The 27,669-nt window shown below is 47.3% G+C and overlaps 2 protein-coding genes across 2 annotated transcripts; one reads left to right on the top strand and one right to left on the bottom strand.

Moving 5' to 3' along the window:
* The first annotated feature begins 7,533 nt into the window (after window positions 1–7,533).
* Window positions 7,534–10,861, top strand: Il24 (interleukin 24). The gene is made up of 5 exons (XM_042257915.2): window positions 7,534–7,716; window positions 8,435–8,497; window positions 9,310–9,468; window positions 9,912–9,986; window positions 10,697–10,861. The coding sequence occupies exons 1-5, from the start codon at window positions 7,552–7,554 to the stop codon at window positions 10,778–10,780; spliced, it is 546 nt and encodes a 181-aa protein (XP_042113849.2). The 5' UTR covers window positions 7,534–7,551; the 3' UTR covers window positions 10,781–10,861.
* A 912-nt stretch (window positions 10,862–11,773) lies between these two features.
* On the bottom strand, window positions 11,774–27,427 carry Fcmr (Fc mu receptor). The gene is made up of 8 exons (XM_015990113.3): window positions 27,250–27,427; window positions 19,234–19,566; window positions 18,469–18,597; window positions 17,259–17,478; window positions 15,998–16,149; window positions 15,569–15,727; window positions 15,393–15,457; window positions 11,774–12,877 (listed from the first exon to the last, which is right to left on the bottom strand). Exons 1-8 carry the CDS (start codon window positions 27,284–27,286, stop codon window positions 12,701–12,703), a joined length of 1,272 nt encoding a protein of 423 aa, XP_015845599.2. The 5' UTR covers window positions 27,287–27,427; the 3' UTR covers window positions 11,774–12,700.
* Between the last annotated feature and the right edge of the window lie 242 nt (window positions 27,428–27,669).

The raw sequence follows: 27,669 nt of genomic DNA, 5'->3' as shown, positions 1-27,669 counted from the left end.
TCATTTAAGGGAGTTAGTTACAAGTTGTTATGGATAATTGTCAGGAAAAAAGCTAATCAAAGAAGATTAGATTCAGGAATCTTGTTCTGAAAAGAAAAAGGAAGAATACAGAAATGATAGGATAAAAGAATAGACTTTTGAATCTACTTTAATCCAAAAAACAACTATTAATCTTACATATTTTACATTGGTATGGATTTTAGTTTATTGATACAAATTTAAAGTTAATTTTGTTAATTTTGTATATTTCTACTCTTTTTAAGATGTTATGTTTATTACAAATCATTTAAAAATATAATGCATAATTAAAAATACAGATTAAATTCATCTATAATAGTCAAACTTATAGTCATGTTAGTTAGGTTTTTCTAGATGTACAGAAATATATAGGTATCTATATATTTCAGATAGTTAGATAATCTTCAGATACTTCAGAGACATACATATGGAATTTAAAATGTTTTAATAACTTAGACTTTTCATGACAGTGAGACATGTCTGCTCCTGGCAACACCAATGTACTCCAGAGAAGATGATGGGCATCGAAGAAACTTCATATGGAGTTTGTTTTCTTTATGGCAAAAGCTAGTCATATGGACAAAGAAACTGCCCTTGCCTCAGTTGCTGACAGTTACTGTCCAAACTGGACCAGCAGGACACACAAAAAAGCAACTGCCAAACTTTGCCAAGACAAGGTAGGACAGTCCTTCAAAATTCCCTGCTTCACAGGAAAGTCTGTCAGATATGCTAGGCCTGTAGGCCAAAGATGGATGCCCCAATGTTGCAGAGAAACTTTGGTTGACTGTCAAAGTAGCCTGGTGTCCCTGTCATTAGGTAACATTTCATCCTTCTGGGGTCCTTCATGGAGTTGAAGACTAGATAGTTATAGTTCTCTTTAGTTGTGATAAAAGATAAATTAGGGTACAAAACTTTGGACTCACAAAGATAAGATAGATAATAGAATATTTTCTCTAATTTTGCCAAATATAAATAAGCTGGATATTGTAACTGTGATTCTTACATGATAACTGTTGTTATTGTATATAATCTTATTATGTTAAAATTAAAACCTTCCTTTTTAATTAGACTAAAAGGTGGAAATGCTGTGGAATAAACCTCTTGTACACTGTAAAGATTTGCTACTGGAATTGGTTTAATAAAATGATGTTTGGCCAGTAGCCAGGTAGGAAGTGGGTGACCAAACTAAGGATGATGGGAAGGAGAAGGGCAGAGTGAAGAAATGCCAGCCAGCTACCCAGGAAGCAACACATGCTAGAGGGCAGGTAAAGCCACGAGCCACATAGCAATACATAGATCAATAGAAATGGGTTAAGTTGTAAGAACTAGTCAGTAACAAGCCTGAGCTATTGGACAAGCATTTATAATTAATGTAAGCCTCTGTGTGATAATTTGGAAAGCAGCTGCCGGGTATTTGGGAACAGGCAGTCAGGACAGGAAATGTCTGCTTACAGTCAGGAGAGCTTATTGGCTCACAACAGTTGTGAGAACATATCTTGGTCGGGCCTTGAACTTGTTGAACTAATCCATCAGAAGTGGCCTGCTGGTAGAAGAAAAAGCCCACAAGGACTTTGTTTTAAGCTGCCAGGCTTTTTGTCTCAGGTCAGGAGAGTGAGGAAGAAGCCAGCCACCTTGGAAGTTTGCCACCTCTACAACCTAGCCATGGCCTCTCTCTCTGTCTGCCTACCAGTGACTGTGCTAAACTGAGTCCCTCAGAAGGACTGAGTCATGGGCCCTCAGTGAGGAACTCAATTGTCAGCCTCTCTTCGTACCTAGAGGTGTATGCATAGGGCAGGGCACTGGCCTTCAACTCTCTAATGACCCGGTTGGTTCCACAGCAAGCAGCCTCCATCCCAAAGCCTGTCTTAGCAGCATCAAAAAGATGAGTGTCATTTCAGGGATTTTAAGAGTTGTGTGCCAGAGAAGAGAAGGAATGATGTCACACCAGCCATAGGACATTCCTTTACCCAACAGTGCTGACTAAACTCCTGGCTGAACTCCTGTTAAGTACAGGAAAGGAATTCAGTGATGGATAAAAATCAGGGCTTGGCACCGATGATCCAAAAACGAACAGCTGTGGCCCACGGGGCACATGAGAAGGGAAAGTAATGCTTCCTGTGAGTCTAGAAGGCAACTTGTGGGTGGGGAGAATGGATGGGACACAAGGAAAAGGGTGGCTTTTGGACTGACCCTAGTGACTGTGAGAACGAGATACATCTCATTTCCATTGATGCCTCCTCTTTCCCCTCCCTGCCTTTCCCCTCTCTCCCTCCTTCCCTCCCTCCCTCCCTCCCTCCCTCCCTCCCTCCCTCCCTCCCTCCCTCTCTCCTTTCATTCCTATTGTTTAGAAAAAGCAAGCTTGAAGGTGACCCCTGTGGTTGCCTGTTACAGGTAGGATTTGATAGCTTTAAGATGTATTTAGAGAACGACCCTTTCACAGGAGTTCCCTAAGACCACCTGTCTATCAGATATTTACATTATGATTCAAGACAGTAGCAAATGGACAGTTATGAAGTAGCAATGAAATAATTTTATGGTTGAGGGGTCACCGCAGCAGGAGGAACTGTGTCAAAGGGTCGTGGCATTAGAAAGGCTGAGAACCTTTGCTTTAGAACGTTTTGGATTCCCCAACGTAAACAGAGTGCTCCTCCGAGTTCGCTCCCGTTCCCCACACCCACTCTACCTCGGTCCTCAGCCATGCAGATTTGTCTTTTCTGAACCTTTCGCATAACTGGATTGTAGAAATTCTGGCATTTGGGAACCTGAGGCAGAAACATCAACAGTTTATGGCCAGTCTGGGGAACTTAGTGAAGCTCTATTTAGAAAGAGAGGAGAGGAGCAGAGAGGAGGGAGGAAGGGGAGAGGGGAGGGGCTGAACTAAAATTCAGAAGACTGGCCCTCTCTCGCTGGTTGCAGGAAGTGCCCAGGTATCCCACATCCATTACCACATGGGGTTTCCCGTCAGTGGGGAGATAAACATCTGTCTTGAAGATTATGCTCAATTCATTGGAAGAAAAGTGATGTCATGACTCTCTCCTATCTTTTGGCTTTCAGTTAACATGTTTATTACTTCTCTCTTTGCTGGGCATTTTTTTCCCCACCCCTTGGGAAGGGGCAATTCAGGTTTAGTGAGCTCTTGATTGCCTCCTGAAGCAGAGAAGAACTCAGCTCCATGGTGGTGGCTGAGTCCTTTTCTCCTTCTCTGTTGGTTCAGAGGAACTCAGAGAGGGAATGAAATTCCAGTAGACCTGTTTTCTGAGTGTGGAATCCGGCCTCTGCAGAGCTCTACGGGACAGCACTGTTGATGAGTTGGGTGACGCAATTCTCCCTGGAGAGGGCAGAGATGTGCACTGCAGGAGCTCATTCACACTCCCAATCCAGCCCCACTACATGTCAGTAGTGCCCACCAGTCAGGACAACCAAAATCCTTCCCTAACATTGCCCGCAGGACCCTGGTGACAAAACCATCCACCGAGAACACCTGCGTTAGCTCCTTCCCCCTTAACTTGGACCCCTTGGCCCTAAATGTTTGCCATGTGGAGGGCCCTGGGACAAGCCCTTCAGATGCTTTATGGATGCACGTCTCACAATGTACTGAGAACCACCTTAGGCATCTCTTGCAATGAGAATCTTCTGATTCAGTAGCTTTGGGAAAGGCTTGGCACTGTGCAGTTCAGTCAACAGATGTTGGTGCTTGCTCAGGGACCACTCTCTGGGGCAGGACTAAGTGCCACTCTGTCCCCATGGCCCACTGGGGCCTCTGTTATGAAAATGAAGACTGAGGGAGGATCTGAACGGCTCACACAGGAAGCCAGGTCTGCTACTGCTGGAGTCTGCAGTCAGAATCAGGGGGTTTGGGCTGGGGTCTCTGTTTTCTCTCCTCATCTTCCTTTTTTTTTTTTTTTCTCATCTTCCTTTTTAGGAAACAGTATGATGACAGGCTCACCTGAGACTGGACTCTCAGCGTGACAACCCCCCTTCCTCAGACAGAGCCATGTCACTGTCCTACAGCCTTCTGCTACTGTTCCAGCCTGGTTCATCAACCAGCCCTCAGTCCATCAGCAGCTCTGTAGCTGGAAGTTTCTCCGGTCCCGCTTGGCCCTGAAGTCCAGATGAATCTCTCCCACCGCAGTCCTGTAGCCGCTTATAAAATAATTACTCAGAGGCTCAATATTAATTACAAACTGTTTGGCCTATGGCTCAGGCTTCTTGCTAGCTGGCTCATTCATCTTAAATCAACCCATTTCTATTCATGGATGCTTTGCCGAGTGGCCGCTGGCATGTTGCTCCTTGAGTGTCAGGCAGGTATCTCTCCCATCCCGCCTACCTCTTTTCTGTATCTCTGCTTGGATTTCCCGCTTGCCTCTGCACTGCCTTGCCATAGGCCAAAGCAGTTTATTTATTACTGCTTCATTTATTTACAAACCAATGGGAACAACATACATTCACAGCGGACAGAAAGACATCCCCCCCCCCCCCAGATGGTTAGAGCGGCAGCTAGCCTGAGGCTCCCTGGCTTCTCAGCCTCCCGCCTCCACTGTCTAGTTGCTCCCCCAGACTCCATTTTGTCGACTGCTCTACTTCTTAACCTGATTTCTTCCAAGAGTGGAAGCGGGTTTTAGGAATGATGTAGGGAGGGATGGAAAGGTAACTCCCGGCTATCACAACTAGGGCGTAATTACTGAATTCTTTTGACAGGAGGGAGACCGGCATCCTGAAGGGGGAAGAAAAGAGTGTGCCGAGTCTCGAGTCTCTGCTTTTGGTGACACTCACCGTCCTCAGCAACAAGAGGACGCAAGCTGGGAGCAGCAAGAGTGGGGCTTGTGTGTGAAGAGAAGGGCGCTGCTGTCCCAGCAGGATGACATGCGCAGCTCTGCCATCAATCAGTGCCAAGTCCCGCCCCCTCCCCCCAGCTGGGCGGCGTGACCCCACCTCCTGTCTCCTTACTTGGCTCCCCATGCCTCCGCCCCTGCTGCGTAACCTCAGCTGCCACGCCAAAGCAGCCGGATAAGGTGTGGCGGTGTGGCGGTGTCCTGCTAACACGTATTTAAAATCTGAATTTCACTTTTTTCAACTGTCACAAAATACCGTTTTTTCTTCCGATTTTTCCTCTCCGTTTATTTAAAAATTTAAAGCTATTTTTAAGACACAGGATGTTTGTAGCTGGGCAGTGACATGTTGGATCTGGCCTCAGCCCGTAGTTTGCCAACCTTTGACTTCATAACCCACTGTTTCCCAAAGCGCATTCCTCCAGGACATGGGCAAATGCTTACAGGAAGTGTGGCAGTGTTAAACCAAGTTAATCACTGCTGCCTCCCCCCCATCCCCCGCCCTGCCCCCAGACCCTATCCATGGGCCTCCTCAGTTCATATAGCTCTCCAGAACAGTATCCGTTCCCATGAGGGGCTAGTATTCCATCATGCAGCCTAGGCCTAGGTTAGGGTACCGAGGTCCTCATGTTTGTGTGCCTGTCCATTATTATTTTTCCCAGTGCTTAAGGAGAAATATACTTAGGGCGATTGTAATCCCAGAGACTATGGGTGGTTGCAAGTCAGGAAACTCCTAAAATTCCTGGCCCTGACGATTAAAGGAAGGTGTTTATGGGCTAGCTTGGTTTCTGGGCTATCGCTCCATCATGAATAAAGCATAAATATTGAATGAATTTGATAGTGTACAGTATATATCAAATAGATAGTGTATAGTAATGGTATGTTTGCATGTTACATGTGTAGGGATTACAGAGTACTTCTGTATTGCTTCTCTGTTTTCTCCTTATACCTTTTCTCTGGGAAAAGTAAATTGGACCTTTTTTTAAAACAAACAAACAAACAAACAAAAAACCTAGGAGATCATGTAATTCAGGTAGGTCTTGAACTGACTCCGTAGCCAAGAAGGACCATTTTGAACTTCTGATCCTCCTGCCTCTACCTCCCAAGTGCTGGGATGACAGGCATGTGACACTGGGCATGATTTTGAATGTTTAAAAATAAAATTTTGTAGATGTAGGAACTGCAGTTCAGAGAGGCTTGGGAAGTGATTCCCTTTGCTCACAGACAGTGGGAACGTGCCGAAATTAGTCTCTCAGGTGAGAGGAGACCTGGGGCTGACTTCTTTATGAGCAAAGTGTGACTAGGCAGTGAAGTCATTCCCTGGGGAAAGCATCTCCTCTCCCCACATTCCTCTCTTTCTCGGCCCCTCCCTGCCAGACCCCCCTATATACAGTGCTCCAAACCTCGCTTCCACAACTGAGACGGGAACTTTCTACCCACAAGGATCTCCTCTGCCAGTGAATGCTGAGGGAGCTTGCTCAACGTTCCCCGTCACAGAAAAAACCAGCCACTTTCTAACAGCGGCCTCCAGCATCACTTCAGAACCTGAGGTGGGTGGTGGGGCTTCCCCAGCCTTTGCTCTGAGGCTTTAGGCTGTGGCCTTGTTTGGGAAAGCAGGTTTTAAGGGCGGATTGGCATACATCAACCTTTTCTATAAGGAAATAACTGAATGAAGAGTTGCTTACTACAACTTAACACCAAGGAGAACTGGGGTTGGATGGGAGGAAGGCCAGGGGGATAATAGACCCAGATATGAACTTCAAGAGAAGCTGGGAAGCCTGTAGCACTTAAAAGAAGAGAACGGGAAGAATTTTGATGATGGCCTCTGGCCTTAGGCACCTGTTCCCTACCCCAGGCTTCTCTGCCCTCTCTGCCCTGCTGGGGTTGGAAGACAGTTTCTTCAGGTGTGAGGAGAGTGTGCAAATAAGAAGGCTATGTCTGATAAGGTTGAAAAAAATGGGGCGGAGGAGTTAAGGGGAAGGAGAGAAGAAAAGCAAAGAGCAGGGAGGCCCAGAAAACAGTCTGCTGTCTGTGGCAGTCACCGAGGCTCGGGGCCGACTCCTGCTTGAGGGCCCGTCACACGGTCCTTCCCAATTGGCACTTCAGAGAAGCGGTTTAAAAATGACTCACCTGGAACTCCTACCCCTCCTTCTGGTTTCGCTTACTGGAAAGATCAATTCTTAGCGTCAGGAGTGGGTCTGCCCACTGAGATGGCAGGGCTGAATGTGGGACCCAGACTTGCCTTCCGTGTGTCTCCCTGTGGGCCTCGGTGGACCCTGGGCTTCCTTGTATTGATGCGTGAGGGCCGCTTGCCTTCTGGCAGGAGAAATAGATCCACGTAGGTCATCCCGGTGACTCAAAGGCGGGTCCTCGAAGTCAAAGGAGGAAGCTCCCTCCCTCCAGTAGTCCACACATGCGTGGATTCATTCAAGAAGGCAAAGATGGGAGCGCCTCGTCCCCTCTTAAAGGCTCTACCTCTACATGCCTTATCACAGGAGGCAGGGAATTTAAACAGGAGTTTCGATGGAGACATTTAAACTACAGCATTTCTCTAGCCCCAGGCATCCCATCTGTGTGCTCCTAATGGTGGCTTGAATCAGCTCCTGGAACATTATTTGGGCATGTCAAGTTCCGAGGCAGAAGTTGGCTCCAGGCTAAAGTCTGCTTTCCTTCAGCAGAAGCACCTGTCCGTTCTTGGACGCAGATGAGCTCCAAATTACAGACGCTCTCTTGCCTGAGCCTTATCCTTCTTGTCTGGAACCAAGTGCCAGGGCTCCAGGGTCATGAGTTCCGATTTGGGCCTTGCCGAGTGGAAGGGGTGGTTCTCTCAGAACTGTGGGAGGCCTTCTCGGCTATGAAGAGCACTGTGGTGAGTAGAGGCTCGCCCTGGATCCTTTCATGGTGCTTCCCTTATGGGGGAGCGGGTAGGGTATTTTTTCAGGACCGTGGATCCCTTTCCAACTTTCTCCGTCAGTTCCATACACAAGGACCCGGATGAGGTCAGGAGGCTCCATATGGCCAGTACTACACACGGGGAAAACTGAGGCTCAGTCATGTGTGGCCAGTAAAAGAAGCAGAGCCCAAGGGGAGGAAGGGGGACCCTGAGTGGCTCAGCTTCATCCTGGGTGGGTTCTGGCCCCCAGTATAAGGAGTAGGATGAGAGGCTGGGCTTTGGAGAGTCCTCTGAGAGCAAGAGGCAGCTCCTAGGTGCAGCCACATGCTCCCATCTGCTCCCCATGTGAACTGTGGAGATGAACCTTACCCTTTGTGGCTCCTAAAGCTGAAAAGCTTATTTCCTTGTGTCTCATATGGTCAAAGGAAGCAAAGGTCCCTTTTCAAGTCTGTGATCAGGGGGTCCTTGTGCCCCTTTGGGATGAGTAAGCTTAGTGGTTTTCTGTAGACGGGACTCACACCTCCTCCCCAGGAGCTAGTTCATTAGGACCCTTCCTGGGTCCTCCTCTGGTCCCTCTGGTCTCCAAAGTCTCCCAGATGGGATAGTGTTTGGAGTTGGGGGGACAGTATTTCAGCAAGATTGGCTCCTACGAAGATCCCTAACCTGGAGACATCTTTTCTTTCTGTTCCCAAAGCAAACTCAGGATGACATCACAAGTGTCCGGCTGTTGAAGTCGCAGGTTCTTCACAATGTCTCGGTAATCAAATAGTAGAGAATGGGATAGCTCTCCAAAGGGGCTGATGGGAGCTCCTCCTTTCTGTTCTGAGGTGACCCTACACAGGACCATATGTATAGACCAGAGGGTCTCAACCTGTGGGTCGTGATCACTTTGGGGGCCAAATGGACCTTTAACAGGGGTCATCTAAGACCATCAGAAAACACAGATATTTAATTACAATTAGTAATAGTAGCAAAATTACCATCATGAATCAGCAATGATGATTTTATGGTTGGGGGTCACCACAACATGAGGAACTGTATTAAAGGGTTGCAGCATTAGGAAGTTTGAGAACCCTTGGCCTAGATAGACTGTGAGCATGAACAGACTGATTCCTGAAGGGCGCCAAGCTTCCTGGGCAGAAAGGGTCAGGTAGCACTTGTATTCAAGGGCATCAGTTTTCTCACTCTTCTCCTTCCTGCCATTTTCCTTCTAATTCTCAATCACAAAGTCCAAGTTCAAATGCTGTTCAGGATCCATCATGTTAATGAGGCCATGCAGTAGAGAAGAAAGGGAATCTCATCTGGGTGGTGATCCGGGAGTCCTGGGAGCCAGGCTAGCATCGGGGGTGGCTGGGTTACCTTGGGTGGGTAACTTCTTTCTGGGGTCTGGGCTCCCGCTGTAAATCTCAAGTTGTTCCACAAAGACTCATGCTGTCCCTTCAGATCTATCTAGTGCCACCATCATTCCCAAAGAGACCCTATGGTGCCCATCTTACCTTGAGTGGTACACAGGGTTTTCCCTTGAGGGTCAGGGTTAGCAGAGGCCTCAATGATTTGCTTCTTCCCCAGGATGCAGAGAGCTGTTACCTTGTCCACAGTCTGCTGAAATTCTACTTGAACACTGTTTTCAAAAACTACCCCAGCAAAGTAGCCAAGTTCAAGATCTCGAAGTCCTTCTCCACTCTGGCCAACAATTTTTTTGTCATTTTGTCAAAACTGCAGCCCAGTGTGAGTAGATCATGGCTGGAGCCTGGGAAAGGATGTGCTGGAGAATCTGCCCCTCCCTCCATTCAGACCCAGCTTCCATTCTCAACAGAGTCCTGGGTGTCATGAAAAAGGGTTATAGGTTCAGGTCTCTATTTGCCCTGATCAGCTAGGGAACCCTTGTATGGTGCTCAACTTCTCTGGGCTTCAGTTTTGTCATCTGTAAAATGGGGGTGACATTTCTACCTATAGAGAGTGCTGTGAAGGAAGATAGAGCCCTGCCATATGCTGTGAATCTGGCTCTGGCTTCCCTGACAGTGTGGAACTCAGTGCAGTCCTCACAGGATCTGGGAGTTCTGCCCTGGTATCACCAGGAAGAGCAGGAGGGGTGAACCTCCTGCCTGATCTGGAGGGGCTAACCTCCACTCTGGTCTAACTTTAGGAACATTTTTTTTTCTGATATGCAGAAGGACAAGGACATGCTTTCCATTAGTGAGAGTGCACACCGGCGGTTTTTGCTGTTCTGCAAAGCATTCAAACAGGTAAGAGCTGGGAGCCTGCCTCCCCAACAGAAGCAGGCTAGCTTGAACTGCCACAGGGGAGTGCCCCATAGACCTTGCAAATGGAAATGCTATTGTATTTCCTTACAAGATAGTTCACTGTTGAGGACTTTCCCTAAGAGAAAGTTTTACAGGCACCTAATGTCAGAATTGAGAAAGAAGGTGGGTAACTCACCTTCCAACACACCAGCATCATTTCTGCAATATTCAAATGGTCTCATTTTGAATAAAAGATACAGAAGATCATATTACATCTTTCTAAATTAACACACCAAAGAAAATCCAAATCTCAACCCTAGTACCCTCACCTTCAAAGGAAGCATCCTTGGTTTTGATCGCTTTGTGGAAGAACAGATATACCAGTCTACCAATATATGGTGGAATGCAATGTGGGCTCATTTCTTATCTGCCCAATGAGTTAACCACATCTTCCCTGGGTTGTATCCCATGGTTCTTATGTTCCAGGAGCCGTGTTCTTCTCTGGCCCTCTACCTCCTACTCAATAGTCCCCTTTCCTCACCCTGGAAACATATAAACATAATGGGGTACAAGTGATGGGCGGATCTATTTATCAGAGGTCGTTCCCCAGGGGATTCAGCTAATTTGGAGTCAGGTCCCTGTCAGGCAGGCCAGGTTGGAATGAAGCTATTCTCAGTCACCATACCTGACTCCTAACTCTTGATTCGCTGCAGATGGACACAGAAGCGGCTTTGGTGAAAGCCTTTGGGGAAGTGGACATTCTCCTGACCTGGATGCAGAACTTCTACCATCTCTGACTGTCTGTCAGGATAACTTCCTATTTGTTCTCCACACCATTTCAAGCCATTGTTAACACCCAGGCTGTCCTCAGGACACTTCAGACTCTTGGCCATGGACTGACTCCGTTGCTGGCTCAGGATTCTCCTCAGACTTCATTCTCCAGCAGTCCAAATGACAGTCATGGCAGGCACCTTGGAATGCTGTGGTGAACTCCTAAAGTGGACTTGTGTATTTATTACACCTTTATTTAACCATTGTCACTGTTTCAGTGGAAACTGTATTTATTTGTGAGACTGGAAGTTCCAGGAAAGCAGCAGAACATAGTGTCCCGTGCTTCCGCCTTATTTCCTGTGCTCTGGCTACGACGTGGGGACAGTGGATGGTTGCTCAGGAAATATATTTAAACTGCGTTGTTTTTATTTATTGTTGTGTCTTGTGGATTATTGGGGAACAATGAGTGATGGGTTATGAAGCTAAACTTCAGTGCTTAGAAATCATGCAGGGACAGAATGCTGGGGCATGGAGGGCACTGATTTGAGATTTTGTTTATTTTTGTGTGTATGGGTGTTTTGCCTACCTATATGTCTGTGCACTTCATGCATGGCATGCAGTACCCTTGGAGGCCAGATGAGGGCGTCGGATCCCCTGGGACTAGAGTTAGAGGCAGTTGTGAGCTGCCCTGTGGGTGCTGAGGATCCAACCCAGGTCTTCGGGAAGAGCAGCCAGTGCTCTTAACCTCTGGTTTGTTGCTCCACCAAAGGACACTGATTTGAAGAATAAACGATGAAAACTACCATGTGGGCTAAAATAAGGCAGATTCATCCCAGACACTTCACCTTTTCCTTGATTTCCCCACCCATCCCACTCCCCGATTTCTCTGAGCACCCCTCTTTTCTTATGATACCATTCTTTCCTTGTTTAATACGATGTATCAAGCGGATAGTAACATTGGACCTGGATGCACTGTTCAATCTGTGATGACATTCCTCGCTAAGAAAGGCAACTCGACTCAGGTAGCCACTCCATTCTATTTCAAGAAAAGTGTCCAGGGAGCTTATGTTGGGTATCTGGGAAAGACCTTCTTCTCAAAGGCAAGATCTGGCATTCTCTTGCCTTATGCTGTGGCTGCACTCTGCAGCTGATGTCAATTCAAGAAGTGTCTGACTCTAACCTTGATCTAAAAATTGTGTGCAGAAGTGGGATGTCTCTTCTTCCACGCCAGAAGGGCTAGTGCAAATCCCCTGACCTTATGGGATCCCCCAGGGTGTGTTTCTCCCATGTCTTGCCATGAGTTGTCTGGAATTGACAAGGGAGGTGATGCTTCGGCTAAAATCAAAGTGAAAGTATTAAAATGTAGAAGAAGGTAGGGAGATAACCAAGACTTTCTAAAAGGAGAGAGATGCTGGAGTCTGGTTATCTGTACCAAGGGATGGTGAGTTAAAGAGGATTCATGTGGGCGTATATCCCTAACACAAACAAAAGGTTAGTTCTAAAAATTTAGATATAAGTCATCATATCAAATAAGTTGCCCTTGCCATGGGACTCAAGAAAAGTAGCTCATTATGCACTTTGGATCTGGGCCTGGAGATGTCAGCCAGGCTTATGTTCCAGCCTGATGCCACATGAGCTAGGGGTGGGGCAGCGAAGACCATGTGCCCAAAGGTAGTGATGAAACACCTCATAGGCCCCACAGCTGTCAGCTGGTACAGACAGGGCAGGTGCCATCATGACTAACGAATGCTCTGCGTGTCCAGAGCTCTCTCAATGAATGCAGGGGGCTTCAATGGGGTGGTGGTGGTGAAATTAGCTTGTAACAGGACCATTCTCAAGGCACTCAGACAGTCGGGTGAGACTCAGGTTGGGGTAGGGGACATGGGAGGTGACAGGGATCCTATAACAAATGGAAAAGGTGCTGGAAATCAGCCGACAGGCAGGACTCATTGGCACGAAGGTCTGGGCCCTGGGAGACAGCTGGGGAGATGATGTGGGCCAGGAATATTGATGTAATCATCTGAATCAGTGTCTCCCACGTTGACAGCAGGCTGGTGGCACAAGGTCACGTATTCACAGCTTGTCTTCAGAGGCGGGGTGTGAGGCCAGGGGGCCTCCAGTACCTGGGAACAACCAAAGGAGTGTCACTAGCTCTGGCTGGGGGGTTTTAACACCTGTTTAGGTGGATTTCCATTGCAGGAAATGGACGAACATGGACATGGTGGCTGAGTTCCAGATGGCAATGATGCAAAATTAGCTGAACTTCATTAAGCGGGCCAGCCCCGGGGTTTTTCAGGGTGCAGTCTCACACCTCCAAATAACTGGAAACTGCCTCATTCTAATGCCGGAGGGATGCTTTACATGGGTTCAGACTGCAACCATAGGGCTGAGCACAAGTGTGAAGGAGGCCCAACTGAAGAAGTCTCCCCTTGGGGATAAAGGGATATGACTTGTAAGGAAAATATGCATCTTTTCCATCAACTATTCAGAGGTAGGGTGAGTCATTTCTTACACCTCTGTAAGGACACGGAGAGGCCATGGCATGGCATCAGAATGCATTCCAGAAAAGGGCTAGGTAGCTGAGGAAGGAAGATTGCGGGTCATGTGGGCACTAGGGTCAGACAGAAGCGTCAGGACTCCCCCTCCATGGCAGCTAGTTCTCGGAAGACAAGGTTATGCCAAGACTCCAACATGGTACACGTACTGCACTAGCCACAGAAGAACGCCACGGCAGACACTGTGATCAGTCATCTGAAGTTCTAAGAACCAGGAGCACAGTCCTTTGAATGCAGGAAGCGTCTGTTAAAAAGAACTTCTACATTGTATATTTTACCAAAAAAGAGACACAGGCAGAAGCTTGCTTCAAAACCACATCTCCCACTGTAATGTCGACTTATTTGGTTTAGACGGTAAAAATGTTCACTATGGGCCTGGAGAGATGATGGCTCAGAGATTAAGAGCACTGGCTGCTCTTTCAAAGGACCCAGGTTCAATTCCCATCACCCACATGGTAGCTCACAACAGTCTGTAATCCAATTCTAGGGAATCTGACACTCTTCTACAGATATAAGCAGGCAAACCACCAATACACTAAAAATAAATTTAAAAAATTATTCACTATGAAGACTGAAATAAGTCATTGAGCACATGTATAAATTTGTTCTGTCGGGATTTTTTCCACCCTAATTGAGAGAAGGAGGGTCTCACAGAGGGAGGCAGGATCATAGGGCAGGTCCACAGGAAAGGACTAGCTTTGGGAAAGGGCAGGCAGGCTCTGCTGGGCCATTCATTCCCAAGCCTTGAGGACTATTTTGGGGGGTCACATGGGTGAGAGAACACATTCAAGACACTGGAGGTGACTACAGGGCTTCTTCCCTTTTTAGCCAGACACATCATCATTTAATCAATATATTACCAACCAGGCATGACACTCATTGTAGCTGGAGAATTTCTCTCCAGCTCCCGCCATGTCTCGCCAGTCCTGGAGCCCACTTATAAAATAAACACACAGGCTCTTATATTATTTAAACTGCTCTGCTATTAGCTCAGGCCTCCCATTGTCTAGCTCTTACTCTTATACTAAGCCCATTTTTGTTAATCTATGTGTTGCTACCTGTTCCGTGGCTTTACCTGTTGCCTCTACATACTGCTCCCAGAGCGGCAGCTGGTGTCTCCTCCCCTCTGCCTTCCTCTCTTTTTGCTCTCTCCTCTCTGCTAGTCCCGCCTATACTTCCTGTCTGGCTACTGGCCAGTCAGTGTTTTATTTATACAGAGCGATATCCACAGCAACTCATACCCTCCCTTGAAGGCAGATGTGCTTGCAAGACAGCTAATGAGAGGCAAGTGGATGTGGGTTATGAAAATTCAGGGTCATGGTCATAAAGAAGCTAGTTTTCCCTCTGGGTAGAAATAAGAACTTGGTCTGGTGGCTGAATACTGGCCATGGACATGGAAGTTTGTTGGAGTTTTTTAAGAGCAAAATGTCACTGGATGATGGCATGGATTAAGCCAGTTCTTCCTATCTCTCTGGTTTGAACCTTGACTTCAGAGGAAAATTGGCTTCCATGTCCTGAGCTCTGCATTTTTGGGTCTGTTATATTTAATTAATTAAACAGTAATTACACACACACACACACACACACACACACACACACACACACACGGAACCCTTATTAATATTTTTCTGACTACAAAATCCAATGTTTTGGACGTTGAGAATAAAGAATATTTTCTTAATTTAGAAAACAAAAGGACATACCTGTAGTGTTGAATGCCCAGTCACTTTGCATAAAGCCTAATGATCACGTTACTATGACTTCATCTCATTTTAAGAGTTGTCTCGAATGTTCTCCCTCACACTGAGGTAAAACTATCCTGGTAGCTTCCACCTTCTCTAGCCTTCTAGAAACCTATGTGTCCCTTTTACATCATGGTCACTGCAGAGATACACACCTTTTATCATTCTCTATTAGACTAAAGCCATGGCATCCATTCATCCCAAAAGAAATGCTTGGCCAGTAGGTAAAAGTAACCACAGTTCTTGCGGAGTCACCCTCCGGAGGGCTTAAACCTAGGAACTGGATATAACCGGTTGGGGGACCCGGACCAGAGGAGCGGGCTGGGGCGGGTGGAGCTTACCTGTACCTGCGGCGGGGAGGGAGATGCTGAGCCTGGGGCACTGAGGAGCGGAGCCTCTGCTGGACCTAGAGGGCAGAAGAAAGCGGTGAGGGCCGGGCCTCTGCAGGCCTGGCCGCCACCTGTCCCCTGCACCCCGCTGGATCCCGTCTCCACGCTTCACTCGCGCGTGTGCTCACCCACTCGGTCGGGGATCGGTGCACGCCGCGGGCAGGCGCTGTAGACGTTGTTCTGCGAGCGCGGCCTCTGCGGGGCACCCCGGCGCTGTGCCGGGAACGGGCGGGACGCCCCCTGGCCTCGAATCCTCATGGCCACCCGGCCCATGCGCCTGGAGAAGGCTTCAGGAAGTCACCGGGAAGAGAGAAGGACATGTCATCAGACAGTGCGTCTCCTTCCCCCAAATTGTGGGCTACACACTTCTCTGAGGTCTAGCAACGCATGGTCTGAGCATAGATGCCCAGGGTGCAGAGCGAAGGAGGAAGTGCAAAGCCCTCCCGGGCACCATCTCCCATCCACGTTCCCTGGGAGTTCAAGCTGGATCTGAATGCTCTGGGCTCTTTGGGTATCTCAGCTCTCCCAACCCAAGCCTAGAGCCTCAAGCTGCTCACCTTTCCTCCGTTGAATGGCTCTTTTTACCATCAGCCCCAAAAGAACCAGCAAGAGAAAGGCCAGGAAGGTCGGGATCAGAATGTGAAATTCCAGAATGGGGATGTGAAGCGCCCGGTCTTCTCTCCCATGCTGTGGGCTGTGGTGGAGTGTCCTTGGCCGGAAAAGAGAGGGAGACAGAGAAGGTAAATGAGGAAAGGAAATTTAAAGACTCATCTTTGTGTGGCCACCTATTTTTGGAGATGACTCAGAGTTGACTCTTTGTGAACAGAATTTCCTCCATTACCCCCCAAAGCGATTTGTTTATGGGGTCAGGAGTCTTGGATTCAAATTCAAGTTCTGTATTTTACTGGTTATGTGGTCTTGAGCGAGTCTTAATTCCCCTGAGCTGTATTTCCTTATAAACGGGAACCATAAAACCTGCCACGGAACTGTCAGGGCTGTGACAAAGGAGGCATAAAGAATTGAAGGTGCCTGGCCCATAGCAGTTTCTAAATCGGCTCCTGCTCCCGCCGCTGGAAACCCTTCCCCAGGCCGGCCTGCATCAATCAGACCTGGACATTGCATGTCTTTATCTTGTAAACATCTTAAAGACACTGCACGGCGCCCGCCGCACAGTTGGCATTAAGAAAATGTTTATTACATGCATTTCTGAAATAGGAATCAAGAGTACTGTTTTCATGGTAACCACTTAGATTTCATTGCCCCAGTTCCCTCACTTAAAGGATCCAAACGATTCTGGGAGTCTTTTTTCCTCGCTCACAATTTTATATTTCGCTCAGGCTATAAAATTCTTGTGTGCTTTCCTCAGCATTTGCTGTAATGCTGCCCCCTAGTGGTTCATTTAGGTCCGATATTTAGGACAATGCTAAGCAACAGAAACATTTGTCACTTATGGAATTAAAATTCTGTTAGCAGCATTAAAAAGAAAAAGAAAAAAGATGAGAGTAATTTTAACACTTACTAATTAGTAATTAATTACTTTAAATTAATTAAAAGTTCTTCTCATTTAGTTATTCATTACGACAGACCTGAATGAAGCTGTATGGTTGAAAGATCCAAGTCTTTCTATAAGGTCAGAAATGGCTGTTGGCAAGTGTATTCTTTGTTGAGGAGACTAATGCATTTATATAGCACACTCAGAAACAGAGCAATTCTCTGTAGACTCTTGGAGACAAAGCTGAGAAGTGGACAGGCCGACTTCACCGCTCTTAGCTCTAAACACAGAGACCCTTACCTTTGCCTAAACACAGAGACCCTCACCTTTGCCGGTGAAATCTGGTGTGGTGGCTGTAGCTGGCCCCTAGGGACCCGAGTGCTTGCTGAGCTGAGGTCTTTGGGGGTGTGGTAGCTGGCAGGAGGGCTGGGGACTTGGCAGCTGTCACTGAAGATGTTCTGGAAACTCTGGGATGGTGGGTGACTGGATTGGTGCTGGAGGGCTGGTCAGCTGGAGAGGCCTCAGTCTTTGGGGCTGGTGTGGTAACTTCAAGAGAGAGAAGGAAAAGGTTACATTAGTGATACTGGGTGCTCTCCAGTCTCCAGAAAGAGTGGCCTCTTCTTCTCTCGATCATTTCTTCCCTTTTGCCCGTACATACTACCTTTGTTCTTGCAGTCCTCATGGCCTGAAATGCCTTTATAGCATGCCATCTGCACAGACACTTTTCATGCATGCTTCCTTCAAATTTTCTCAGCTTCCTTCCAATTGACCTCAGCTCAGCAAGCACTGGGGTCCCTAGGGGCCAGCCACAGCCACCACACCAGATTTCACCGGCAAAGGTAAGGCTCTGCATTTAGGGCCTGTGTGCTAAGAGCCCTGAAGTCAGCCTGCCCCTTCTCAGCTTTTTTCCCAGCATGCCTTTCCTGACTTCACAGGCCTGGTACTGTGCATGGGAATGGGGGGGTGGGGTGGGGTGTGTGTCTTACTTTTCTGTGCTCATCTATTCTCCCCCCATCCCATCCCTGTCAGTCACGCTCATGGATCTCTGATCTGCCCAGTTACACTGTTTCTCTTGGCCCCAGCAGGGTCTCCTGGTGTAACAATGCTGTTCACTTAGTGTGTCTAACTTATCTGATGTATGTTAAGATACAATGGAAATGCTAGCATGACAGTCATCTTTTCATTGCCAAATGGAGCTGTTAAAACCACTAGTGACCAGCAGCCAGAAGACACCCCGGCAGGTAGCAGGAAACATAATGACCTCCAGCTGGGAACCGGCTGCTGCCCGCTTCCTGTCATTCAAACAGGAGCTGGCATTTGTAAACTGGTCACTTTGTTACTTGTGGTGCCACCTGGTGGTGACATGGGACTCCTCCAACCAGAGCCTCGCGTCCTAGTGGTAGGATGAAGCCCTCTCTTAGGGCAAAGACAAAGCACAGGGAAACCCATGTCTGCTTTGCCAGCCACCCTTGGAGCTGAAAAACAAAACAAAACAAAACTCTCCCTCTTCTGCTGATCTTGATTTGATGGACTGACCTTCGACTATGAATTCAGGACTGGCATGTTCATCCTCAATGAGCCAGCTGGGAATCTGCTCCCACGGAAACCTATGAAACCATGGTGGAGGCTCAGGAGTCGGTTCGTCTTCCCAGAATGGCTCATACTCTGTTGGAGGCAAGAGGGATATACTGGTGATCATGAAGAGATAGGACTGGGGGATCAGGTAGAAGCTGACTCAGCCAAGGCCATGAGGAGATAAGTACCCCTAAGACAAGCAGTAAGGGAACTGGGCATCCCCTCCCCGCCACTTCCCGCCGGCACATCCAGCATTCCCTACAAGACTATCAGGCTATTGGGATTATAAACTGCTGAACCAGTCCTGCGTGTGTTAGGAAGCCACTGAAAAGAGGAAACGTCAGGGGTCAGAAGAAATGAAGGTCCCGACCATACAGTAACAAATTTGGACTAGATATGGCTTGATCACTGAGTCTTTCTCCTTTTCATTCACCCGAGACTTCTCATGACATAGGACAGTCAGGGTCCTTCTGGTTTCCTCTGCCTCAAAGCCTCTCCTCAGGCTAACGTCTATCTCTCCACTCACACCGGGTAGGATGGGCAACGCACAACATCCGCCTTATTCCTTTCATCCCCTGTGGTAGAAGGTTCTAGGCTGGGGTGTTAGTCTTGAGCTCTGTTGAACCGCATTGTTACTGGGCTGCCTGACACGGTAGTGGCACAGAGCAGTTACAATGAGAAGATTGCCTCCGTTTTCCCAACTGGGAATGTTTCCTAAGCACCCACCACTGTGGACGTTCAGGGTGATTTTCTGGGTCTTGCCCCGGTCCGTGTAATGACCCACACCACAGGCATAGACTCCACTGTCACTTTCGGTCAGGTGTGTCATCTCCACTAGGAAGAGCTTCTCATCCAAGCATGGCGTTAGGGTGACGCGTCTTTCATACTCCTTCTTGACAAAGCTGCTGGATACCACAGTGGCACATATGCCATGGTCAGCCATCTCCCGGCAGAGATACATCCTCACAGGTGTTTGAGGGAGTGGGCACGTGATAGTAATGGATCCACCCCACTCTACATCCAGCTTTACTTCTGGGAGGACCTTCAGGGTCCTAGACACTGCAAGGAGAAGAAATTAATGCAGAAGAAGCTCCATACTCAGTTGTATCTCAACTTCAGCCACATCCTCAACCTCAAGCATCTCCCCAAACCTAGAGCTGATCCCAGACCACCCACACACCCACCCCTAGATCTAGCCACATTCCTGTCACTAGTCCAGCCTCGTCCCTATGATGATTTCTGCCTGTTGACTCATGCTCAGTTTCTTCAAGGTCCTATTTGCATTCAGGCTTAGTCTGTGCCCACCCCGTGTCCTCAGCCTCAGCCTCAGCCTCATAATTAAACCTGAAATTGTAAGAATTTAGACACAACTACAGTGCTTATTCCAACGAGAAATAGTGTGCCTGGAATGACCCCCAATGACACACAACCCCCAAGTGAATTCATTGTGGGGGTGAGAAGGGTGACACGTTCTTTCAGGACATTTCTGTTCCAAGTTCTTTTTTCCCTCAAATGTTCTCATCTACCCAGTCCTCTTTCAACTCTATTAAACCATTCAACCAACACACATTGGATGCCTTTCGTGTGCATCCCTCCCTCATACGATAAAGCATGTGGTGAATTATCCCAACAGACAGCTACTGCAGCACAATGGAATAGAGTCCACGAGACGGACAGCTCAGCGTTCCCTGAAAGGAGCAAACAGGAGTGCCTGATTCAGGCTACCAAGGGGATGGTGTCCCAGGAGGAGGGCTTTTGAGAGAAGCGATGTCCATGCTGTACCCTGAACCAATGGGCATGAAGAGCAACTGAGAAGGTGATCTTAGTCACTAGTGTAGAGAACTCACGGGAGGGAAAGCAGGCATGTATGAGTGTGAGTGCACATGTGTGGGGATGAGCACACATATGTCTGGAGGGCGAAGACCAGGGAGGAGTAGAAGTTGTGTGCCCACCCCCTCAAATACATGTGAGGATGTATCTGTGGTCACAACTAGCAGGAGGAGAAAAGGATAGTATAATTTGACCTGCTACAGAAGAGGGTAAAGCCCCATATGAAAATGTGAGTCCCAGCAAGTGTCCATATACAGAGAAGAGGGTTGTCTTAGGTACTTTTCTATTGCTGTCACAAAACACCATGACCAAGGCAAATTATAAAAGAGAGCGTTTACTTTGGGGCTCACACTTTCAGAAGGTTAGAGCTGGTGAATAATCACAGAGGTGCCAGGGGTGGGGCATGGCAGCAGGCAGGCAGGAATGGTGTTGGAGCAGTAGCTGAGAGCTTATGTCTTGATCCGAGAGAGAGAGAGAGAGAGAGAGAGAGAGAGAGAGAGAGAGAGAGAGAGAGAGAGAGAGACACACAGAGAGACAGAGACAGAGAGAGAGAACAAGCTGGAATGGTGTGGGGTTTTGAAATTCCAAAGCCCACTCCCAGTGGCACACCTCTTCAACAAGGCCACACCTCCTAATCCTTCCCAAACAGTTCCACCTGGACCAAGCATTCAAATATATGAACCTATGGGGGCCATTCTTATTTAAACCATCAAAAGGACTGATAGGGCAAAGTGTGCGTGTTCAGGTGATTCTGGATGGCTAAAGCAGAGGAGAAAGGGGCCTTTCAGATGACGAGAACCAGCTGCATCAAGATGGGGATGTGAGAAAGAACATGGCAGGGAGATCTGCCAGCCTACTGATGTTTATCTACAGACTGTACATTCTGAATAGCTCCAATGATTTAGTCAGATGAAAGTTTAAAAAAACTAGAATATCCATGGGTTTGAGGCTTCTATGTTAGGATATTTCTGGTAGAGGGGAGCATTGAGGGGTAGGAAGGTGGGGAAAGTGGACTAGAGAGAGATATGGGGGTTAGGAGAGGGTGAGGGACTAAAAAACACCCACAGGAAATGTTGAGATGGAAAAGTGAAGCTATGTTTTTTGTTTTGTTTTGTTTTTAAGACAGGGGTTCTCTGTGTAGCTTTGGAGCCTGTCCTGGAACTTGCTCTATAGGCCAGGCTGGTGCCTATGAGGTAGTCTTATCCTTGGGTGTGGCCATTCTCTCTGTCTAGGCTAGTGTAGGGCCCGCTTTTTAAAGGAACATTCCAGATGCAATCCTTGGCCACTGAAAAGCGATTCTTGGGAAGAACAGGGAGATGGGAGAAGGTATCTAAAGGACCCACTGATGTGATATTAATGTTGTAGCAGCAGTTAAGTGACATCTAGTTTTCAGTCTCTAATTTGGTGACTAAATAGCTGGTAATAGCAGAAGGAGTGATGTAGTTTGAAAAGTCATTGTCGATATAGAGTCGTGTGAAAACACATGTCTGAGATGTGAATGATGCCCGATAGCCTTTTCCTAGGGCAAAATACGGTGAAAGAAGGTAAGGCTGTGAGGGCCGAGGCCACTCTAGAGATTGTCCAGGTGGGAGTGGGATTCAACCCAATCAGGAGCAGAATGCTCCAAAGGATGGAGACAACTGCTTGACATTTGTATGTTTATCAAAAGAGTTGTAGCTTATGAGCGTGTGTTTGTGGGGCAGGCGTTCTTTTTACCTGGACCTGTAGCTCACCCATTCACCAGCAATCGTGGGTGTCTGTTTGTCTCTGCCTCCCCAGCTCTGGGCTCACAGGTGTGTGTCACTGAACCTGGCTTTTTCTTTTCTTTCCTTCCTTCCTTTCTTTCTCTCTTTCTTTCTTTCTTTCTTTCTTTCTTTCTTTCTTTCTTTCTTTCTTTCTTTCTTTCTTTCTTTCTTTCTTTTTTAATGTGGTGGCTCTGAACTCAGGTTCTCATGTTTTTGTGGAAAGCATTTTACCTACCTACTCAGCCCCTGACTGTAAAATTCTAAGTTCCTTTAAAAAGGATGAGAGAGCTGGTGAGATGGCATGTGCTGACAATCCGGGTGATTTTGATTTCCAGTGCCCACGTGATAGAGAAAGAGAACTTACTCCTTCAAATTGTCCTCTGACTCCATATGCATGCTGTGGCACATGCCCCAAAATAAACAAACAAATGTAATAAAAAAAAAAATGTAAAAGCACGAGAACTTCCCACCCAGCATCCCATCTCCATCTATAGTCGCCTGACATTAGTTCTGCAACAGAAACCGGTCCTGTTTCCTCTCGCAGGGCACTCCCTCTCTGCAGCCCGAGTCCACCCTTCTCTCATTTCAGAATGTCCGTCTGCACCGACCCCCCCTTTCTGCAGCATCACTGGCTTCATATTCTCGTCAGCACTGCAGCAGCTCACACACAAGCCCTGATGTCGGCGCTTTTAAAACCCCTCGGAGGGTGTTTGCCTCTTCTCCGCTCCTCTCTGTTCTCTCTCTCAAGTGTCTCATCAAATTCCTATCCGCTCCTCCAATTTCTCTTTGATCATATCCAAGCAAAATCTTGTCTCTAAAAGTCCACCCAAACTGCTCTCATCCGAGTCGACACAACTGCCGTCGCTGTCCCTGTGGACCACTTGTTTGTCCCCATCTTACTGGCCCCCTTGGCAGCATTTGACTCAACTGAGTCCTCCCTCCTGGGACCACTTCCTGTGCTCCCCCTGATGCTGTTCTGCCGTGGCTGTTCCCGTGACGGCTCCTCTCTCACTTGTCCATCTACATCCACCCCTCCACTGGGCTGGCACACAGCTGGGTATCCGACCTTCTCTTCCTGTGTCTTCCTTCTCTTTCCACACTAACTCATTTGCTCTAGGGCCTTTTAAATACAGGTGCTGATAGACTGGGTTTTAACTAAACATATGTTTGTTTTTCATCTTGTCATTTCCTCTGAGCTCCCGACTGGCTCTGGCCCCTGGACTCCATGGGATATTTAAGATGATATCGAACAACAGCCAGCAGAGAGCTCTTCTTAAACCTGCTCACTCACAAAAGAGTTTTCTATGTTGGGAAATAACGCTACCACCCAAGTGATGAAGGCCAAACTCATCCTCATGCTAATGAATCAAGAAGAAATTGCTGGAGGTCCAGGGAGATGGCTCAACAATCCAAGCTCTGTCCTTGGAACCCAAACATGTATACATGTCTAAAATCCCAGGCATGTATCTGTAATGTCCTTACTCCCATGGTAAGATAGGAAGCGGAGAAAGGAGAATCGCCTGGAAGTTCATAGGCCAGCTACCTTAAAGTCTGTAGCAGACCGGTAGGAAGGAGGTACGAAGTGACCCCCCAAAGTTACCCTCTGATCCCCACAATGTGCTGTGGCATGCACACAATAAATTTTTTAAAGGAATAAATGAATATTCTCTCTCTCTTGAGTACATGTCTCACATGCGCGTGCTAAGTCATAATATGTATATGTATTCTTATTGGTGGTCTAGGGAAAGAGGTTTGAAGCCCACAGCCTATGGTACTGTCTTGGTTTATGAGGGACCCTCCCATAGGGCTCAATGTCTATAGTTGTACTGAGCTCTAGGGACAGGCCTACCCCAATATTTACAGGCCTGAGGGCAGTATTAACAAATACTATCATACATCTAGCTTTCAAAGTTATTACCAAGGGCTGGGCATGTGGCTTGGTTACTACAGAGCTAGCCTAGCACGCACAGAACCCTGAACTTGAGCCCCAGGCCTATGTAGCCAGGGATGGTGGCCCATGCCTATAATTCTAGCTCTTGAGATCCTCTGCAAGAGGATCAGGAATTCAAGGTCATCTTCATCTACAGAGCTCATTAGAAGTCAGCCTGGGATACAGGAGACCCTGTCTTTAAAAAAAAAAAAAAAGATTAACAATAGACTATTGATTAAAGTATTTTGTATGTTCTAATCATGTTAAATCTATATATTCCTGCTCTGTTGCTTATGGCACATGTGACCTCCCTCTGGGCGGGCTCCCCTTGGTCCCTCAGCTTTCCTCAGTGATGTAATTTCTCCACATTTCTGGCACCTCCCATGTCCTGGGGTCTCCATTGCTTCACCTTCACAGCTTCATGCAGTGACACCTTGGGGTCTTTTGTACAGACAATCCAACCCTGCACCCTTTGCCTAGCCTCGGAAGCTGTTTGAAACCTCGGTGCTGGCCTTCACGACCCCTTTACCCTTGTATGTTGCACATCTGCAAAGGCAGCTGTGTGTGGACAGGCCGGGTTCTGCTATAGGCTTGAGATGCAGCATGGCCCCTTGGACCACAACTAGAACAGGATCTGTATGTCTTTGAGGACAAAGACTTTCCAAGGTGGCGGTATTCTAGCATCACGCCCTGAAGAGTCTCTGTAGTTAAGCTCTCTTTTTTCAAATGAAAATTTGTGAAGTGGGTTCGCATCACTACACTCTCTAGTTTGAGAGGTGGAATTTTGTGCTCAAGACATCTTTCCTATTGTTCCATTGCAAAGTCCGAGGTTTCCCCTTGTGCTGGATAGTTTTATGTCTCAATGAAGAAGACCCTTTAATAAAGATTGGCTTTCAGGCAAGCCCGTGGGGGCATTTTCTTAATTAGTGATTGACGGGGTAGGGCTCAGCCCATTGTGGGTGGGACTGTCCCTGGGCTGATGGTCCTGGATTCTATAAAAAAGCAGGCTAAGCAAGTCATGAAGAACACGCCAGTAAGCAGCAGCCCTCCATGGCCTCTGCATCAGCTCTTGCCTCCAGATTCCTGCCCAGATTTCCTTCAGTGATGGACAGTGATGTGGAAGTGTAAGCCAAATAAGCCCTCTCCTCCCCAACTTGCTTTTGGTCATGGTGTTTCATTGCAGCCACAGAAACCCTAACTAAGACACTCCCTAATTGTACTAATCTCTTAAAGAACCATAGTTCTTTGTCTGAATCCATTTTGTCTGATCTATTTGCATCTCTCAAGCCCTTTTCTCTGCCAGGCAGAGCGTTTTCCACACATTCTGTTCTTTCTCGCTGTGACTCTGGGCACACGCAGTGAGCCGTAACTGTGCCATGGCATGAATGCTACATTTACAGCACTTCTGTCAAAACAACTTAGTTCACGTGACCTCAGCATCATTCAGCTTACGGAGGCCCAAACAGAACACAAGCAGATTCTTTGCCAGGTTATAACACCAATGACTCCTACTCCAAGTTCTGATAGAGTCCTTGTTCTCCCGTGAGCACAGTCTTTACAGTGGCCCCCTTTTTTTTGGGGGGGGGGTGTCATTCTGTTCTTATGTGCTCTTACCAGTATGGCCCAATTAACTTCCACTTATAGCATTCTAGATCCTCTCTACATCATCCGTGTTTCAAAATGCCTCCTGAAAACTAATTCTGAAGGCCTATAAAGCCCAAGGTCAGATTTCTCACAGCAGGAACCCCACTTCCTGGTATAAATTTCCAATTATTAGTTACTTTTTCTCATTGTTGCAACAAAACACCCAACAAGAAGAAACTTCAGTAAGAAAAGGCCTATTTGGGTCCACAGTTTGAGGGTCTAGACCAGTAAGTGGTTTTTAACCCCTTTGGGGGTTGAACGACCCATTCACAGTGGCCACCTAAGGGCATCAGAAAACACAGATATATACATTGTGATTCATATCAGTAACAAAATTACAGTTATGAAGTAGCAACGAAAATAATGTTATGGTTGGGGGGGGGTGGACACAGTGTGAGAACAGTACTAAAGGGTCGCAGCATCAGGAGGGTTGAGAACTGGTCTAGACTATCATGGTGTCAATACTGTGGTAGCAGAAGCATGAAGCTGCTTGATTTTATCTCAGGGTGGGATCAGCAAGGAAGGTGAATTCCAGCGCTCAGCAGGCTTTCTCTCTTCCCTGTTTTGATTCTGTCTGTCATCTCAGCCCATTGTACAATCCGAAGTCGAGGTGGGTCTTCTCCCCCAGGTGATGTTCTCTGGAAACATCTCACAATCATACCCAGAGGTAAGCCTCACGAACACCTCAGCATTTCCTAATCCGATCAAATCTTGAACGAAGCTGAACCACCGCAAAGGAGGTATTATTGACAAACTAAGTAAGATAAGCACACTGAGCCAAAATATGGTGTGAGTGTTAATGGATTCAGAAGGTGCTCAAGAATGAGATACAGTAAGTGGGTTTGAGAAGAACCAGTGATTGGAAAATGGGGAGGAATGATGTTCCCATATCAAGAACAGCCTGAGAGAGGGTGTGGTAGCAGGGATCTGTAGCATTTGTTCAAAGAAGAGCCTGTTTGGCTGGAAGAAGATACAGGGAAGTGCAGTACATTTGGAGTAGAAGAGAGGAGAGGATATTTAAGTAAGTAGTGGGAGCCATCGAATGACATTCTAATGTTAGAGACAGGATAGATGGAATAGCTGGTTTATACGGTGGACCTGTGAAGTATCTCAGGCAGGGCATTAGGCACATTGAGTTCCAGATCTTGGTGATCATTCAAGTGAGGTGCCAGATAGGCATTCGTAAACCGAGATATGAAGTTTAGGGGCTAGGTTAGGGAGTCTTCATTTGAACTTGAGGGTTGCCAGTTCAAGAGTGAAAAAGAAAGATCTAAAGAAAGAGAAAATAGAAATAAGAAGAACAAACCTTAGAGACACTCACTTTTAGATCGCATACATATAAGTGAATAGTTAGGATACGTGACACCTCCAACCTTTAAGACTCTAAGGGTTGCCCTGGATGGAGGTCTGGAAGAATGCTGCATGAGTCAGGAGGGGCCAGCACTTCAGGGGTCCCCATCCTGATCCTCCCTGGCTGCAACTCAATCTCTCAATCTGTGCAGAAACGGTAGAGCTGGAGATGGCTGCCAATTGATGACCTCTGCCTACCTCAAACCTGCTGGCTAGCCTGGAGTGTTTCCCCATAGCACTCACCTGGCAGGAAGTAAAGTAACCAGAGCCAAAGGCACATGGTTCCTTCAAGGCCAGATCCTATCCAAGAGCCCCTGGAGTGCGGCGGAGACACAGTGATCACCTGGGAGCCTTCTACAGTTGGGCGCTTGAAAGAGATTCTGGCCCCCCTGAGGGGTAAGGGCTTAAAAATGAGGAAATGATAATCTGTCTTGTTTGCTAACTAGTCTTTGTCTAAAAAAGAAAACAGCAGCAAACCACAGCGGAAATCAAGTGTTGAGAAAACATGTGTTACATGAAGATGGGTGGCTAGGGTTCAAAGGGCCTCTAAGAAACTCAGGACTCCCAGATGCTACCAGGTTCCGGGACCTTTCTCAGAGGGGCTCAGGATTTGTGTGCATTGATTGGCTTCCGAGTTAAAGGCATTTATTGTCTCTCTGACTT

The sequence above is a fragment of the Peromyscus maniculatus genome, chromosome 11 (assembly GCF_049852395.1).
Source record: "Peromyscus maniculatus bairdii isolate BWxNUB_F1_BW_parent chromosome 11, HU_Pman_BW_mat_3.1, whole genome shotgun sequence".
Taxonomy (NCBI): Eukaryota; Metazoa; Chordata; class Mammalia; order Rodentia; family Cricetidae; genus Peromyscus; species Peromyscus maniculatus.
Note: the sequence above shows the minus strand (reverse complement) of the source record. Positions and strands in the feature narration are given on the sequence as shown.